A 17,561-nucleotide genomic window follows, 5' to 3' on the forward strand; every position below is an offset into this window, starting at 1 on the left:
AGATTGGCGTGAGAATTTCAGGACGACGTAAAAAACCGCAGAAAACTTTCTATTTGTCAATTAAGAAAAAGTTGCGTACATCTTTCATAGCTAGATGTACCACATCTTGGTTTAATTCATGTTTTCATCGAACAAGTCTCAGATTGTTGATAGAAAAAAAACAATGAAGTTTGGTAGCCTAGAATACACCTCCACCCTCAAACTTCCCATTTGGAAAGATGCTGTATCACACAACCCTTAATTTAAATACAACTTAATTTCAAATGTGTAAAAATATTTTAAATACAACTTAATTTCAAATGTGTAAAAAATTAATCTACAATAAAATTTACAGAATCGTCGTACCTAGGAAAGGTAGCCTTTACGAATGGTAACAAAGAGGAAAAGAAGCTTGGACAAGCAAATGCTAGGCTAGGCCTATGCTTATGGATTCGGCAGCCATTTATTTTGAGTGTTTTTCCAAGAAAACATTTTCATTAAAGGTAAGTCGAAATTGTTTTCTTATGGAAGTCATTATTTAACCATTCTCTCTAATTAGCGCTCCAAGACTTAAAACGGAAAGTAAAGACTCCGTTAGCCTTGCTGTCGTCGGTTTGTTTGAAAGACGCTGCGCATGCCGGGAAAAAATCATATTTTGCTGAACGTGCTTTCAAAACCTTCGTTAAACGATGCTACCGGAAATAGCAAAGTAACTAAAACACATATCATTAATTATAATTCATTAAGGGAATAAATAGTTATTTATTTATTTAGATTGCTACTGCTTCATGAGGGAATGAATTTTTCTAATCAAATTGTATTTGGCTTTCCAATTTTGAATTACTATATAGGCTACAAATAAGAATGCATAATTCTCTACTTCAACTACACTTGAGGTTATCAGTATTTAGAAATATAGTGTACAGTAATAATAATCTATCCGTAATGAAATAACATATTCTTATAGTATTTAAGCAAGAAGGGAAAAAGTCGCAGCAGGAGGTACAGCCTGTGTGCTTAGTCCACGTCCAGGGATTTCGCTTAGCCTGCTCAGCCTCAAGGTCACGCTCGACAGGGAAACATACTCTTTATGTTTAAATTACTTCCTGGAAACAATTAAAGATGCAGGCCTGTCGAATATGCATCTGTATTTCCTTCCAAATAAATAGGCTTTCTTGAAACGTCTACAAGTTTAACCCGCTAGTCTGGTACAAAAATCTAAGGGAACCCAGTTTATTATGCTGAAGAACTGAACACCTACCTATATTGGGGCTGAATTTGTTATTTCCAATTTCAACCCAGTTCGTATGAGAGTAGAAATCCTGAATCGTTGCTAGGGACAAACCCAACATGTAGATGGCTGCACTGTAGTCGCCAGCCAAGCCTGCTTGAACGATTCTTCGCCAACGGCTAGCCAACTGCTGTTGAGATTCTGAAAACCTTTCGCTTCCGAAGTGATACCTGCATTGTTCAAAAATAAATCATGGCTAGACTATATTTAGTCTACTTGCGTTACTGAGATGATAACTATCCTTTTATAACATTAATCAGAAAAGTAGCTTCTAATTTTCGTTGTCGTCATACATTATTATTCAAATAAAAAAAAATTGCTTTCATTACAAAAATGTTGCTATATTATGTCGTAAGATAAAGCGTAACATAGAATTGTAACCATCTTCGATGAAAAACAGTACTTGCTTGATGGACAGACAAACGGGCTTGTACGTGTAAACCAAGGTGATGAATTCAAGATTTTGTTAATCTCCTAAATTAAGCTCGCCAGGCTTTAGGTGGTAAATGAAGTTAGATATAATCAGATATGGCTATAACTAAAAATTAATACCTAAACCATATCTTCAAAGGTCCCACAACTGGCTTTCATAGAGAAGCAAGCTTGCTATCGTCCAAAGACGCAAGTTTTGCTATTACGCCAAATTATTTTTACAAAAACACGCGCATCCAACATAACCAGGGGAGGGGGGATCAACTCTCCGTCATTGTTTTGGGGCGTTACATCGTATCATTGACCGTATACACTTGGAGAACCACGTAACGAAGTCTGCCTCTTCTCCCGTCGTGCAATATGCTCAGTGCGAGTGGTGTATTTTGAAATATTCACATTGCTGTTAAATCAGCTTTCTAACATTTAACAGTGAGGAAGTCATCCAAAATATATTCGATATAGGGAAATTTAAGACAGTCAAGAAGCAGTTAAAAACTTAAGTATTCAAAACCGGTTATGAGACAAGATAATAAAGTTATTCATTATAGTTAGTTTAAACCGACGAATTAATGGGGTTCGCATGAAAAGCCAAATGTTGGCTGATGAGACCCCTGAATAGATTCCAAAAAACAAGATGATGAAATCAGTGGACGTTACGTTGAACACAATGAGAGTTGAACATATCACCAAAAATTACGAAAATAACACAAATAAAAAATGGAAAATCTGAAGTGTCCGCGTTAACGGTACTTTATCCTTAAATTTTAAGTCAATTAAAATTTATGGAATACTTGTGAGAACCCGTGCATATTCTGAAATTACTGTAAAAAATCTGGCGAACTACTGGAAAACACTCATTCCCTCGAATTAATTTCAGTGATCTGTTGCAAACCGTCTTACCTCGGATCAGCTCCCAGGATTCCAGAATCAGTGCTGGCTGATGCGTCGACCAGCCTGCCCAGCGCGTGGAGAAATGGCTGAGGGGACGCTTTCGAACCGTAGTATTCGCGATAGGCTTCCTCTAAGGTCATGCCGTCCCTGTGATTGTAGACACCCACGGAAGGCGGCACTTCCTGCGGGAGAAACAAGACACAATGATGCTACAAAAATTCACAAAATATAATGGCGCGAGTTTTTTTTTTTTTTCTTTCTTTCTTTTCTTTTCTTTTTTTTCTTTAACTAGTGGACGTGATCATCGAGATGGAAGGGAGCTATTCTCGTTACGCAACTATTTTACAGAGGTGAGCTGTTTATGTATAAGCAAGATTCAATTTTCAATAACAATAGCAAGAGGAAAATAATGATCATTATGCAATAACAGATAATACTCTCATTTGTACGCAAACTTACTCTAACTCGCACAAAGTCTTAGAGACGCGTAGTCGAGATAAAATCTGTCTATATATTTTATAATATATATATATTATAGTATATATATATATGATATATATATATAGAGAGAGAGAGAGAGAGAGAGAGAGAGAGAGAGAGAGAGAGAGAGAGAGAATATATATATATATTATTTATATATATATATTATATATATATATCATACTATAATAATATATATATATAGAGATAGAGGGAGAGAAAGGAGAGAGAGAGAGATAGAGTAGAGAGAGAGGAGAGAGAGGAGAGAATCCCTTCCTTACCAGTTTGTTTATCAAAACATTGTTTCTATTCACAGCCAGAAAATTATAATTCATCTTTTTCTAATATTACCGGTAAAAGTAAGTGTCATTTAATAATAATAATAATAATAATAATAATAATAATAATAATAATAATAATAATAATAATAATAATAATAATAGTCGTTATGAAGATTCATTAGAACACTTTCTATTTATACCTGAACTTAGGTCTTCGTCACACTGAGAACCAACAGGTCCTACGCTTCCTGCGTAGTAAGATTATAATCAGTGACTGCTAGGCGTGCGCCAGATAGCCCACAATCAATCAAACCTACGTGGTAAGGAAAACAAACCATCCGATTGCTATCATCTCGCTGATAACTTTAACAAACATCGCTTAACCTTGAATACTTAGTTCCTTCCGCTGATTTTGAAATCTTATCAGCTTCCTTCCCATTGCTTAAATGAACACGTCCTGTATGACTACTTAACTGCATGGTCTTAAATCTCAGTTATTCCCGTAAAAAGGAAAAAAAATATGATTTAGTCATTTGTCAAAGGACCGTTTGACGTGTTGAATTATTTTGCACTTTTTGATTTTGTACCTACTTGCATCATTTTCAAGCTATTTTGAAATGTATTACTTTGTACGTAATCTTCCAAGTTTTGTTCATTAGCCTCAGAAGTTAACAATTTGTAAATTCGTAACTTTCTTTTTACTCACCCAGCAAAGAGGCTATCAACATTTGGAAAAAAATTATCATCATAATCAGAAAGAAAACTAACTTTAGATTCACCCAATGATAATATCCTTTTATCAAAAACCCAAGAAGAGTCATTTGCTGTCTGGATAGAACTGACAGGAACTGTGGCAGACAGCTTTTCAGAGACTTCATTAACAAATTCCGGGGTTGTCTTCATAGAATTCAAACGGATAAGGGCTGTATTGAAATCTCCATTGATACAAAAACTGCCTTGGATGACAAAACGTTTCCATGTTGACGATCTATCGCTAAAACATGCGATATTTCATGTTGTCGTGCAGCTGAAGGAAGGAATGAAAGGAGTTGACCTTTAAGGGCTTTCGTGTATTTTTCACACCTCCTCAGGGTCAACTCCTTTCATTCCTTTCTCCAGCTGTAAGTCAAAACGTTTCCATATTTAATTTTCTTCAGTGGGAAACAGATTATCAACATTTTGGAGGCAATGAATAGATGGAACATGAACTCTCTCTCTCTCTCTCTCTCTCTCTCTCTCTCTCTCTCTCTCTCTCTCTCTCTGCACCACAATGCAGGATATTAGTAAAAGAATATCATTAAAAGCTGGGAGACATTGCAACTGGGACTTACCTTAAAGTATTGGACAATGACCCTTCTAACGGCCTCCCTCGTAATCTCCCGGTGGTGCCAAACTTGTGTTGACCTGTCGAATTCTTTGCAGTAGATGTTGAAGATGTCCCCTTTATCTTCAAGCAGTGTTCCTCTTCCCAGGAATCCTTTGGTTGGTTCCCACGCTGCAGACAGGATGCAGAGCATCAACGGAGTTGCTCTTAGCATTTTGACAGCTTAGTTGGGTTGTTTTCAAAATCTTGTTTGCGAAGATTGATCACTTCCAAATGTACTACAAGTTCCCTTCAGCAGTTTGCGTCCCAAGTCAAAGAAAACCGAATTATAACATCCAATTTCCCCAAATTCTCGTTTTCCCGTATTTTTCTGTGTAGCTTGGTATCCAAGGTGGAGTGACGAAATGGTGAAGATTATGATGAACTAGGATAATGTTCAGGACATCGACACGAAAACTGTTGGAATAGTAAAAACAACACAGCAGAAACGAGCTTGATGCTGCCCCGCCAGAGGTGTGGACAGCTATGGTGCCAAAAAGTGAATGAAGTGAAGTTATATACAGTCATCACTTACGGGGACCGGATGTGAACTTGTTGACACGAGCTTATCATTTTAAGCGGCCCACACACGCTCAAATTTTTGGTCAAATTTTTTTATGTCAAATTATTTGACGGTTTGACGTTCGCCCTACACGCTCAAACTTCTCATCAAATTTTCATTTTGCTCCCGAGTGTCATCATGGATGCATATACAGCGTTGGCTCTTGGCTTAACGTTGAAGCGCACACACAAACGAAAGGGACGAAAGTGGGCCCAGCAATGGTATTTGTGTCGTGAACGATTTTGGTCATGCTCCTTTATTAAATGATATAGTATACATATATGTATATATATATAGTATATATATATATATATATATAGATATATATATATATATATATATATATAAATGAAGGACTTCAGCACGAGGAAGTGAATAAGACATAAAAAGATATTGTCTTAAGCATCAAGATGGAATGAATAAGATTTACAGAGAGAGAGAGAGAGAGAATTTCTGTAGAAGAGTCTCATATGCCATCTCTTTTTTATTTCTGTCACTATAACACTCACTTTTAATGTTCCAAAGTTGTGGTAAACTTCTATAAACATCATTAAGCTCAAGAAGAAATTTCTTTTCATGTTTTGTTGGAGCCATGATGACGATGAGCCGCGCACGTCCTCTTCAGATTATTGCTAGGTACCACACACGCACAAATTATTTGACGTTGGCTCAAAAAATATCTACTGAAATCAGATCAGTAAAAAATTTGACATCAAACCTTTTAGGCCATCAAATTACACCACACACGATCAAATTCATGTCAAATAATTTGACATCAAAATATTGGACCAAAAATTTGAGCGTGTGTGGGCCGCTTTAGTCAAAGGCTCCGCGTTTACAACATGATGGATTAAAATTTTTTACTTCAAACGATTGACCTTTAATTAGTAAATACATTTCGCAAGCAACATTAAACTCAAATGATCATGGGATATGACGCCACGGCAAACTATTTAGAAGAGTTATTTGACTTCTCTTTCTGGCGACGTCGGTTTTCATCAAAGCAGTAACACTGTGCCTTTCAAGTGGCCGCCGCCGATGGCTGTTTTTTCGTGAATCAAGTTCCTGTCTGAAATAGCGTCATTTTTATCTACCTGATTGCGGGTTCCTTTGAGACATTCTTTGACGAATAATTGGGCCAAAGGTTAACGAGATTAGGGTCTGGGAGATAAGGTGAATTTGCGTCCATTGTGGGACTCGCGTAGGTGTCATTTATCCACACACTTTGTAATGTTTGGTGATATTCTCGTCACCTCTGATAAAGAATGTGTAAATGCTGAGAAGGCCTAATGAATTCTCAAGTACCGAAACATGAAGTATAGAACGTACCTTCGCTTATCAGCAAATGTCATACTTTACTTTTTTTTGGTAGAGTCTGAATCAGTTTTCCGCTTAAAGTTCACACGGACCCACAATGATTGGCATTTTCTCTTTTTGGATTCTTTGTCATCTACAGCTTTTTAGAGGCAGACTTTCTCTACAGCGTCATATCAAAGCTAGAATAATAAAAATTAAAGTTATTTTGAAATAAAGGGATACTCCACGTTATTTTACTTGTTATTATTCACACTTATAACGTTTAATTTAACAGAAACTCGACTTTATCACTATAACTTATAGAATTAACGTGGTAGAATAAAATAACATTTTCTGTGCAGAGCATGTTTTGCCCGAAGATGCAATTTAGGTCTTAGAAATTCACTGCATTGTCAAAACACAAGCGTATGAAGACTCTTGGCAAATATCCATATAAGCATGTGATGACACGGCTTTGTAGGTCATCTTGCACCCCAAAATACATTTCCGAAAATTAAAGATGACAAATCATATCAGTCTTGGCAGTGCCATGCAAAGCTTACGTACAATGGCAATCGATCTTCCAACCTATTGCTCTTTTCCAGCTCATGCCTAAAGAAAACAAGAAAAATGCAAAGGAAGGAATAGTGAAAATTTAAACATTCAGAAAAAAAAAGAGGAGGAAGAACATTCCAAAGCTTGGCAGTTGAAGGGAAAATACAGTCACTGAACCGCGTCATCTTTAGAAGATAACCGATTTCCTGAAAGTAGGTGTCGGAAGAGGTCACCTGTCGGGTGGTACGGCGTCGCGGACAATTCAGTGGCATGGGTGCTTGGTCTAGGGAAACCCGTAGGAAAATTCCAGACTCTTGAACTATTCATTAGGGAAAACTATTGGGCTTTGCACGTATTGCTCATAACGTTGGTGTCACTATGTTTGAGGTGTCTTTTCTCTTCTCATAGTGTTTCATTAAATTCCATATGACTCATTTAAAGACATTATTAGCATTACTGGAATAGAGTTTGTAATAACGGAATTCAAAAATATATTATCAGATGAAAAGGTTCGTCCCGTTCTTTTGGTAATCGGAAAGGATGAGCAGTATAAAGACAAACGGAAAGGGGCTTCGTGGTGCACATCCCTTTTTAGTGCCGGTGTCATATTGGATAAGCACTCCCCAAAAATAAGTACTCCCCAGTACAAATTCCTTATGGTAAAAGTAATCTCCCAGTCATTATTCCATGTGGCAAATGTACTCTCTCCGGTGAAATAAGTGCTCCCCCACTTGGCAGGGATTAGGAGATAATCAAATATTTTCGTGGGATTTTACCTTTTTGATTATATACACAGGAAATGTGTAAACACACACACACACACACACACACATATATATATATATATATCTATATATATATATATATATATATATATATAGATATATATATGACCCACACGTAATTCCATATATTATTCTATATATTATATATGGAATAATGGCGGGGGAGTACTTTATCATATGGAATTTCTATTGGGGAATATTTTTAGGGGGAATTCTTATTTCATACCACACTGGTCACTTCAAATAACTGAATTAATCCGGTGACGTACCAAAAATATTCTATTTTAATGAACACGTTACACATATGCATAATCTATTTTAGTATAATATTAAATGTTGAATGTGATTGATTATATGATATTTTTATTAATTATTTATATATGCGTCTACATACATATACATTATGTGAACACTTTCATTTACCTACTATTTATTAAAGTTGTCATTCTAAAGACTTTTATTTTATCTTATTTTTATTTACGCAAATGTCTATATACAGATTGGTATTTGTTTGAACAAATGTATAGATTATTTATATACATGTAGCAGGTAAAAGTTTCACTTTACAGCGAGAGAGAGAGAGAGAGAGAGAGAGAGAGAGAGAGAGAGAAACAAGACGACGAACAGAATTATTATGGCTTTCATTCCGAGGTACTTTGGTCTGTAGTCGTTCCGTTCGGAAATATTATGTTCCTTTGATGTGCTTCTTTGTGTAACCTCGGGGAACTTTCGGATAATTTCTTGGAGTTTTTATTGTCTTTGAGCAAGTCGTGCTTTCACAGCCGAGGCTCTATTAGCTTAATGACTGCCTTAGATGGGTAGGTAGGTAGGTGGACAAATTTTTAAAAAATAACAGCACAGTTTTTACAGACGTACAACAATGAGTTTATTTATTGATTTATAGGTTTTTAGGGCATACATGCCAAGCACTGGGGCAACTTAGTATAGTCAGCGCTGAAACGGAAATTGTCATTGTAAAGGTTTGAAAGCTGTAACAGGAAGAAAACCTCACAATTGCACTATGAATATATTATTAGGAGACGGTGAACAGTTAGACAGAAGACAGTGAATATGAACATAGGTGCAGTAAAAGGAATGAAAAGTGGTGCAGCTAGGGACCGAGGGGACGCTGCAAAGAACCTTCAGTAATGACTATATTCCACCTCAAGAGGTGCACTGACGGCACTACCCCTCCCACCCTATGGGGCAACACATGTGTTTGTAACATTCGTAATTTGCAGTAGATATATACGTATATTGCTAGTTAAATTATATTCGTATACAGATAATCGGTTTAGTTATACATGTGTATTCAGGAAACTATCAGCAGATTTTCCATATGTACGCATATGCATGCGTAACATTCCCGTTTGCATTTTATTTTATTCTATATGTTCTATATGGCAACCATACATCAGTGAACTCCAGTTACGTTGGCATTACGTCAGCACATACTGGCGGGCAGGAAGTCGCAACCTCACTCGACAAGGAGATACAATTATCGAGATTATGAGGAATTTGTCTTTATGACTTAGCTTGTGTTACCTGAATCAGGTGCCCTTCAGAAAGAATATAGACTTACTGTTTCATATATATATATATATATATCTATATATATATATATATATATATATCATATATATATATATATATATATATATCTATTATATATATATATATATATATATATATATATATATAGATATATTCTATATATAATACTATATATATATCTATATATATATATATATATATTATATATATATATATATATATTATATATGTGTGTGTGCCTGTGAAATTAGAAATCATGGAGTGTAAAGGTCTTATTGGTTTTGTGCATGATGGTTGCTTAATAGTACTACAGTAAGGACAAGAGAGTTCAAGAATAGCAATAAAATTACGCTTTCTGATAGGAATTCTGTCCTCTTTAAGGTAGTGTCCTAAGGATAAGGCTGTCATATGGACATTCGATTGTGCAGTGAAAAGTGGAATTTGTGTGGCAAACCTAGCACCAAAAAATGATGCGAGATCCTTGTTTTGAAATTAATATTCTTCTACCTTTACATTTGTTTATTAATTCGGTTCTCTTAAATTTTCATGCTTGGATATTCTTAGACAATCGCAATGTTCCCACATTCAAAGATGTTCAAAGTTGTATTATTCACCACTCTCCCTGCCCAATAGTTTATATTAATTTTCTGCAAATATTGTCCATTTTCGTTTGAAAGCACTCTTGCATGTTTTCTAAGGTACGTATGAAATTCTTATTTCCTCTGCTGCTGCGCACAGGAAATTGAAGTTGCATTCTAGCTATCAGTGAGAGCTTTAGGTGAGAACGTAAAAGAATTAGAAAAAACCACAGGACAGTAGAGCAAAACTACTGAACATAACCTGAAATGGTTAGTTCAGTTTTATCTGCCTTGGTTTATTTTTTAAGGCCTACTATCCTATCGCTCATTTATCATTATCATTTATATATATATATATATATATATATATATTATATATATATACATATATATATTGTGACGTTCCTTACTTTTAATTACTCTTCCTTAATTAACCTGATGCCAGATGTAACAGCAAATGTCTTTGTTCACAATCACTGATTCAAGAACGGCACCTAAAAAAAAAGTATTCAGAGATTTGCACATATTACACTTCACAGCTAAATATATAGATGGTACAAAGTATAAGATTGTAATATACTTTTCAAACAAATACACTGTTATCAGGGTTTAGAAAACACAGCACATAAATGATATTAAATATAATATATAAAGTACTTACATATTATTTACAACACTTAACTCCAAACAAGTAGTTATGAAGAAGATAACCAAACTTAAGCAAGCAGTAAACCAGACTCAACTCTGGACGTATGATTTATGTCCGAGGTAAACTTATTTTAAACAAAAGGATTCTAATTCCTAGAAACTACACAAAAATTCTATGGGTGAATGTCCCAGGCGATGATACTGGAGGTTTAAAAAAGATAAGATTTCTTCAGCAGTCAATAGATGGCGTAGAGTGTAGGGGCTGCAGCAATTCCTAGATGGTGCTGAAGATAGTTGGCAGAATAGCGGACGAAAGAATCTTTAAAAAGAGGGTAGCAGATCCTCATTTTCCCCGGGTGTTAAGAGTCCGCTACCTGTAGAAAAATTGACATTACTCCTCCATCCTCGACAGGGCATCAGCTACGGTATCATTGGCTCCTTTTATTCGAACTATTTTTGCTTTGGCTGCAGAAAGGATGTAAGACCATCTTAAAAGTTTTAGGTTGGTGAATTTAGCCCTTTCCAAAAAACATAAAGGCAAATGGTCAGAGTAGATGACAGTCTGGTGTTGGCCTTCCACATATGGTTTAAAGTGTAGGATGGCGTCTACAATGCTGAACAATTCCTTTTCGATGGTGGGCCACCTAATTTGAGCACCCGTAAAACGTCCCGAGTGGTAGCAAATTGGGAACAGGTGGTTAAAGGGTGGCACATCTCCCAAGTCCTCCTGGATGGTTTGGAGTAAGACGCTACCGTATCCATGGTTACTAGCGTCCACTTGGAGAAAGACAGGTTTGTCTAAGTTAGGAGCTCTTAAAATTGGATAATTTATGAGGAAGGTTTTTAATTGGTTAAAGATGGTCTGATGCTGATCTGTCCATTTAAAAGTTTTTAGAAGAGGTTAGAACAGAGGTCCTGTTATCTGAGAATAGTTAGTACAAAACCTAGAATAGAACCCAGTCATTCCTAAAAATGTGTGCAATGACTCTTTGTTATTGGGTACAGGATAATCTTAGATGGCTTGGATATTAACTTGTTTTGGAAGTACCTTACCATTTCCAATAGTATGTCCGAGGTATGTTACCGTTGCTTTACCAAAGTTGCTTTTTCCAGTTGAAAATGTTTTGGTATAAACCAAGTCCCAATTTCATTTTCTTACATTCTGTGCTTTTCATGTCCATTTCCTTACATTCTATGCTTTTCATGTTAATTTCCTTACTTTCTATGCTTTTCATGTTTTAGTATAATTATTTTTGTTATGTCCATCATTTGCTTCTTATTTGTCTCATTATTATGAATTGTGTTATTATTAATTTCAGTTAATTATTTTCCAACATTTTTTATATGTACCAATCATCATTCCAATATTCTTTATTATATTAATATTGTTATTAGTTCATAGGACAATACAAAAGTATGAGAGTAAAAAACAATGAAAAGTACATCATGATCTTTATTTACAATTATGTACATTGGTTGGGTTATGTTTTATTAAAGAGTTCTTTGGGTCTCCTGGGGTGAGAGGTTGTTGAGGTCCATTGCATGCTGGGTGGGCGTGGAATGAAGGATGTGCTTGGCAGGCCTCTATATATACCCAAGGTTCATATCTGGCACGGTGCATGTGCAACAATCATGCACCGTTCCACATTGTATCTCATGCAGATGTGCGCGCACTCTGCAACAACACCGCAAGCCACCCGCAACACACTGCTACACAGTAACAAAGCCGCAAGAGTGCGTTCCCTGGCATAGCAACAACCACCATAAAACCACACCAACGCCGTAACACTCCGCTAGACACTGCAACTACACGCCGTAACACACCGCACTGGTCCGTGCCACGCCGCCTAATAATGGTCATTTTTTCTCCCCACCGCGTCAATTTTCATGCGGTTTCTTGCAGTCCCACGCCATAACAGCCCGCAACACAAAAGTGCGTAGGTGTAAACCTACCTTTACTTACCTTGCTAGGGACAGATTTACTGGGTATGACACCACTCTTAGATTCTCCTCGAGACGCTTGTGACCTAGTTACAAATGTTACACTGGGCGTCAACATATGTTTCAGAAGATTGTATTACCAGATTGGTATATAACTTACCTTTGGCCAAATCATTACCCATCAAAAGGTCCACCTCTTTGCAAGGGAATTCCTTATCCAAGTGGGCAACTTCCACTATTTCATCAGTGTAAGGTCTAGTTAAAGGAATTGTTACTAGGGGAAGTATCGATTCACTTGTAAGATCCGAAACTTTGATGAACCTGTTTGTGGGAGTAATAAAGGATTTCATATCAGAACTTACAATAGTTTTACTTTATGCTGAATCACGAAGAATTGTAACAGGTTTGTCTTTTACCTTACCTTGACACTTGAAGTAATCAAGACTATCTTCCTTGATTGCACAATGCATCGTCTTATGTTCAGTTGGTTTAGATTTATCATTTTTCCCGGTATTAAGTGAAGAGTTAGCTTTAGGATGAGTTTGTTGGTGAGAACTTTACACCGAGGTTTAGGACAATCTTGAATTAAATGTCCAAGTTCTTTACAAAATGAACATAACCTTATTATCGACGAAAGTTTTCGGTTCATGGTGTCCTATATGAATTAGGGAGTATTCATCCGCCAACAAAGCTGCTTCCTTGGGTTTCTTTGCTCCTCGTTCCTTAATGTAGATAGCAATGTTAATTGGTATCTTACGCAAGAATTCTTCTAACGACAGGAGAAACTTCAAATCTTGAAAGTATCTTTCGCAAGAATTCTTCTAACGACAGGAGAAACTTCAAATCTTGAAAGTTACTAATACATGCCTTGTCCAACCATTTCTGTAACTGCTTTATCTTCAGATTACAAAATTCTAGGAAAGTTTGGTTGGGTGTCTTGAATGAACTGCGGAATGTTTGCCGATATCCTCCTGCTGTAATATAATAAGCATCTAAAATAGCTTTTTTCAAAATATAGTCATTCTCAGAAATCATCCGAGTTACAATATGCTCTGCTTGTCCATGCTAAGGCCTTGGCAGTTTCTTCAAACACCAAAGAAATTTTAAGGTTCATGTTCGTTGAACACAGGTAAGAGTTTCTTAACCCTAGAGACATTGAAATGTTCAGGAATATCCTTTTCCTCCTGTTTTTCTTGCAATCTTATCTTAGCTAGCTCACGTACTTTCAGAATTAGGCTTTCTGCCGATTCTATTTTTATTCTCTGCTATTTCTAGATTTACCTTCTCTATCTCTACATGCTCCCGTTCTTACTGTAATTCTCCATGAATTAGCCTCTCTGCCGTTTCTATTTTTACCTTCTCTAGCTCTACATGCTCTCGTTCTTTCTGTAATTCTGCTTGAATTATCCTTTCTGCTGTGCGTTGCAATTCTATCAGTAATTTTAAAACTTCTACAGCCGAATCTTCCTTATTTATAGTTAAGGGCCAATATTGTTTCACATCTTGTGAAATTATATTTTTGTCTATCAGGCAATTCAGAATTAGACCTAAGATTTCTTTTTTCACAGCTCCTGTCGGTACACCAATCTTAACAGCAATGGCTAAAGGTTTTCCTTCGGGTTAGAAGTAAAGTGTTTAGGATCAAAAGACATGATTAATCCAAAACAATAGGTGCACAATTTGAATATTTTCAGTGCAATACTTAATAAGCATTAACTCACAATGTACAAAAGTGTAGATACCAATTTCACAATATACATATTAATGAGAATGTACTAATAATAACATATAACAATCATTCTTGCAGTACATGTGGCAAAACTCAATGTTCTATAAGTTTGAAAAATTTTGCAATCCTATCAAAAGTGATAACTGTGCAAGGTTATCACCTAACTACAAGTATGGAATGAGACAATAGGCGATTCCTATGAAAAGGTATGTACCTGTAATTCCTAGACTTCCCTAGATTACAAGTAATGGGATTTCAATACCCGTGATGTAATGTGTTAGCTTATAAGTGCCAAACAGGGCGTAGAGATTAATTCAAAACTCTAATGAGAAGTTAGGAGAAAAACTAGGCTGGCTATTTATACCGTGAAACCTAATTACAGAATTGGTTCATTAAACTCTAGCTCTCCAGTACAAACTCAACTTAACACTTACGTTATTAATGAAGCGTGGATCCTGGCTTACTCTTGAAGTATCAATGCTGGACTCTACACCCAATCACAATGTTTACAAAGTACATTTACCATTAAAATTATCACTAAAATCAATCTGTCGTAATACAAACAGGATATATTTAGCTCTTAAATTTATCAGATCCCGGACAGGCCCCCAAATGTGACGTTCCTTACTTTTAATTACTCTTCCTTAATTAACCTGATGCCAGATGTAACAGCAAATGTCTTTGTTCACAATCACTGATTCAAGAACGGCACAAAAAAAAAGTATTCAGTGATTTTCACATATTACACTTCACAGCTAAATATTTAGATGGTACAAATTATAAGATTGTAGTATACTTTTCAAACAAATACTCTGTAATCAGGGTGTAGAAAACACAGCACGTAAGCGATATTAAATATAATATATAAAGTACTTACATATTATTTACAACACTTAACTCCAAACAAGTAGTAATGAAGAAGATAACCAAACTTAAGCAAGCAGTAAACCAGACTCTACTCTGGACGTATGATTTATGTCCGAGGTAAACTTATTTTAAACAAAAGTATTCTAATTACTAGAAACTACACAAAAATTCCATGGATGAATGCCCCAGGCGATGATACTGGAGGTTTAAAAAAGTTAAGATTTCTTAAGCAGTCAATAGATGGCGTAGAGTGTAGGGGCTGCAGCAATTCCCAGATGGCGCTGAAGATAGTTGGCGGCAGAATAGCGGACGAAAGAATCCTTAAAAAGAGGGAACCAGATCCTCATAATATATATATATATATATATAATTTCCTGACATATACTACAATACTATTCAAGTATCACTTCAACTCAAGATGAGAATGGATATATTGAGTTGATTAAGCCGAAGCTTTATGGGATCTTTTTTCCCCCTCCACATGCTCCTATCACACTGTCAGTTTTTCAACATTTAATAGCGAATGGCGAAGAGAAACACTGAAACAACGATGGACAACATACACAGAGGAGAGAGGCACACGTATTCATACACAAATCTCTACCGCATCTCTTAGGGCCAAGCATTGGGACCTTTAATTTCACTCAATGCTGAAATTGAACTTGACAGTAAAAAGGTTTAAAAGGTGAAACAGGAGGAAAACCTTTCAGTTGCATTATGAAAGAAAGATAATATGAACAGAGGTAGTATATTAAAAGGAATTAAAGGGTTTGCAACTAGGGGCTAAAGGGACGCGGCAAAGAAACTTAAGTAAGGCCTACACAGCACTGCATGAGGTGCACTGACGGCACTACCTTTCTACAGAGCCTAATTTGCAATGCAATCTTCCCACTTTGCTCCTTCCATGAATGGCCACATCTCAAAATCCCAACTTCCTTAGTGTTCTTATAGACTTTATGTACCGAAATTTAAGTCTGCATTATCTGCTTTACCTCGGTACTTGCCTTTTAGCCTCCCTCTTCTGTTCCCTGTATACACAGTCCTCTTCCCTACTAGTCCTTAAATTTACCTTCGCATATCTTGAATCCGCCACAAAATCTTTTTAACTTATCTGTAACCATTCTTCGATGTCAGCCTGCATACTTAATTTAGTATAGTCTTCTGCTTTTGGCATGCCTTCTAAAGCAAAGCAGTTTCCACCATTGCTTTTTGATGCTGTTTGCTGATTTTCCTTGGTTCTCCTTTTTTACATCGTTATTTTCATAATTTCCATTTTCTTTCTTATCGTCTTATTTTCCATTACCTTTCTGTCCCTCACTATTGAATATGGTTGCAGCAACTTGTAGAACAGTTCAGTGTACACAAGTGTTAGCTGGGCTCCTGTGGACACCATTAGATCCAATCCTTCCTAAATAAGAAAAGTTCCATGCAAGGATAAAAGTGATTGGAGATTTGTGGAAATTAAAGCGCAGGAAAGAGCGGCATTATAACATAGGCCCTTTATGTTACACTGTGTTAGAGGTAATAATGAATTAACCGTGAGCTCATGCATTATCAACTTATTCATCTTTAATTTCTTCACCACATTTTTATCATATCTTTGACGAGTATGCTAATTCCACTTCAATCATGCTTCCCCACCGTACCACTCAAGCAATGGAATTTGTGTCAGCTTGAGACCCAGCCTCCTGAACCCACTTGACCTTGTTTCATTTAAAGCATTTCCACTCCTTCCCTACTTCTCACCACTACTTTCCTGTATTTATATGTAATGATTATTTTTAAATAAGCTTACCTGATTTTTTAAAGCAGCATATAAGTATCATTAAAAAATAGTTAAGATTCTTGTAAGACAAGCCCAAGGGATTTGTTTACAAATGAAGGGTAAGCAGGAGCAATACTGTAGGACATAGTTGAAGAAGTTAAGACAGAAAGCCAGAATGAAACTATCTAGAATAAGATGGACCACAATGGAGCAACAAACCCAAGGAATACCCAAAAACTTAATCATCTGTATACCACACACAAAACAAGGTGGACTCTATTTTAGCATAATCCATTAAGGACCTATTTAACTTTGTAGGCCGAAAATCTCATATAAACCCTTATTTCTTGAAAAGTTAAGCACCGCATATAAACAACTGTAATTGAATTAATTGAGAGTGGTTGAGAAAAAAGAAACAAACTATATAATAGACAACAATGCAGCAGCAAAACCTAATGAATACCCAAAAACACTCTTAGCAACATCTGCAGTGCCCCAGCTTAGTACACTCCTAATGAACAAGAATAAAATGGAGCAAATTCTAAAAGTCGGCATAAAGCATTT

The 17,561-nt window shown here is 36.1% G+C and overlaps 2 protein-coding genes across 3 annotated transcripts in view; one reads left to right on the forward strand and one right to left on the reverse strand.

Annotated features, from left to right (window-relative positions):
- Nucleotides 1–5,195, reverse strand: part of LOC135223887 (von Willebrand factor A domain-containing protein 7-like) — a 22,750-nt gene extending 17,555 nt beyond the window's left edge. For both annotated transcript variants that reach the window (XM_064262814.1, XM_064262806.1), the window contains exons 1-3: nt 4,686–5,195; nt 2,603–2,775; nt 1,241–1,440 (exon numbers count right to left, since the gene is read on the reverse strand). In XM_064262814.1, the coding sequence (XP_064118884.1) occupies nt 1,241–1,440; nt 2,603–2,775; nt 4,686–4,892 (580 nt within the window). In that variant the 5' untranslated portion in view covers nt 4,893–5,195. The remainder of the gene's footprint in view (nt 1–1,240; nt 1,441–2,602; nt 2,776–4,685) is intronic.
- The window catches only part of LOC135223903 (uncharacterized), a 131,387-nt gene that overhangs the window by 634 nt on the left and 113,192 nt on the right, over nt 1–17,561 (forward strand). Inside the window, exon 2 of the mRNA XM_064262824.1 lies at nt 335–482. The gene's annotated coding sequence lies outside the window, so the exon portion shown is untranslated. The remainder of the gene's footprint in view (nt 1–334; nt 483–17,561) is intronic.

This window comes from Macrobrachium nipponense, chromosome 20 (genome assembly GCF_015104395.2).
Source record: "Macrobrachium nipponense isolate FS-2020 chromosome 20, ASM1510439v2, whole genome shotgun sequence".
NCBI lineage: Eukaryota > Metazoa > Arthropoda > Malacostraca > Decapoda > Palaemonidae > Macrobrachium > Macrobrachium nipponense.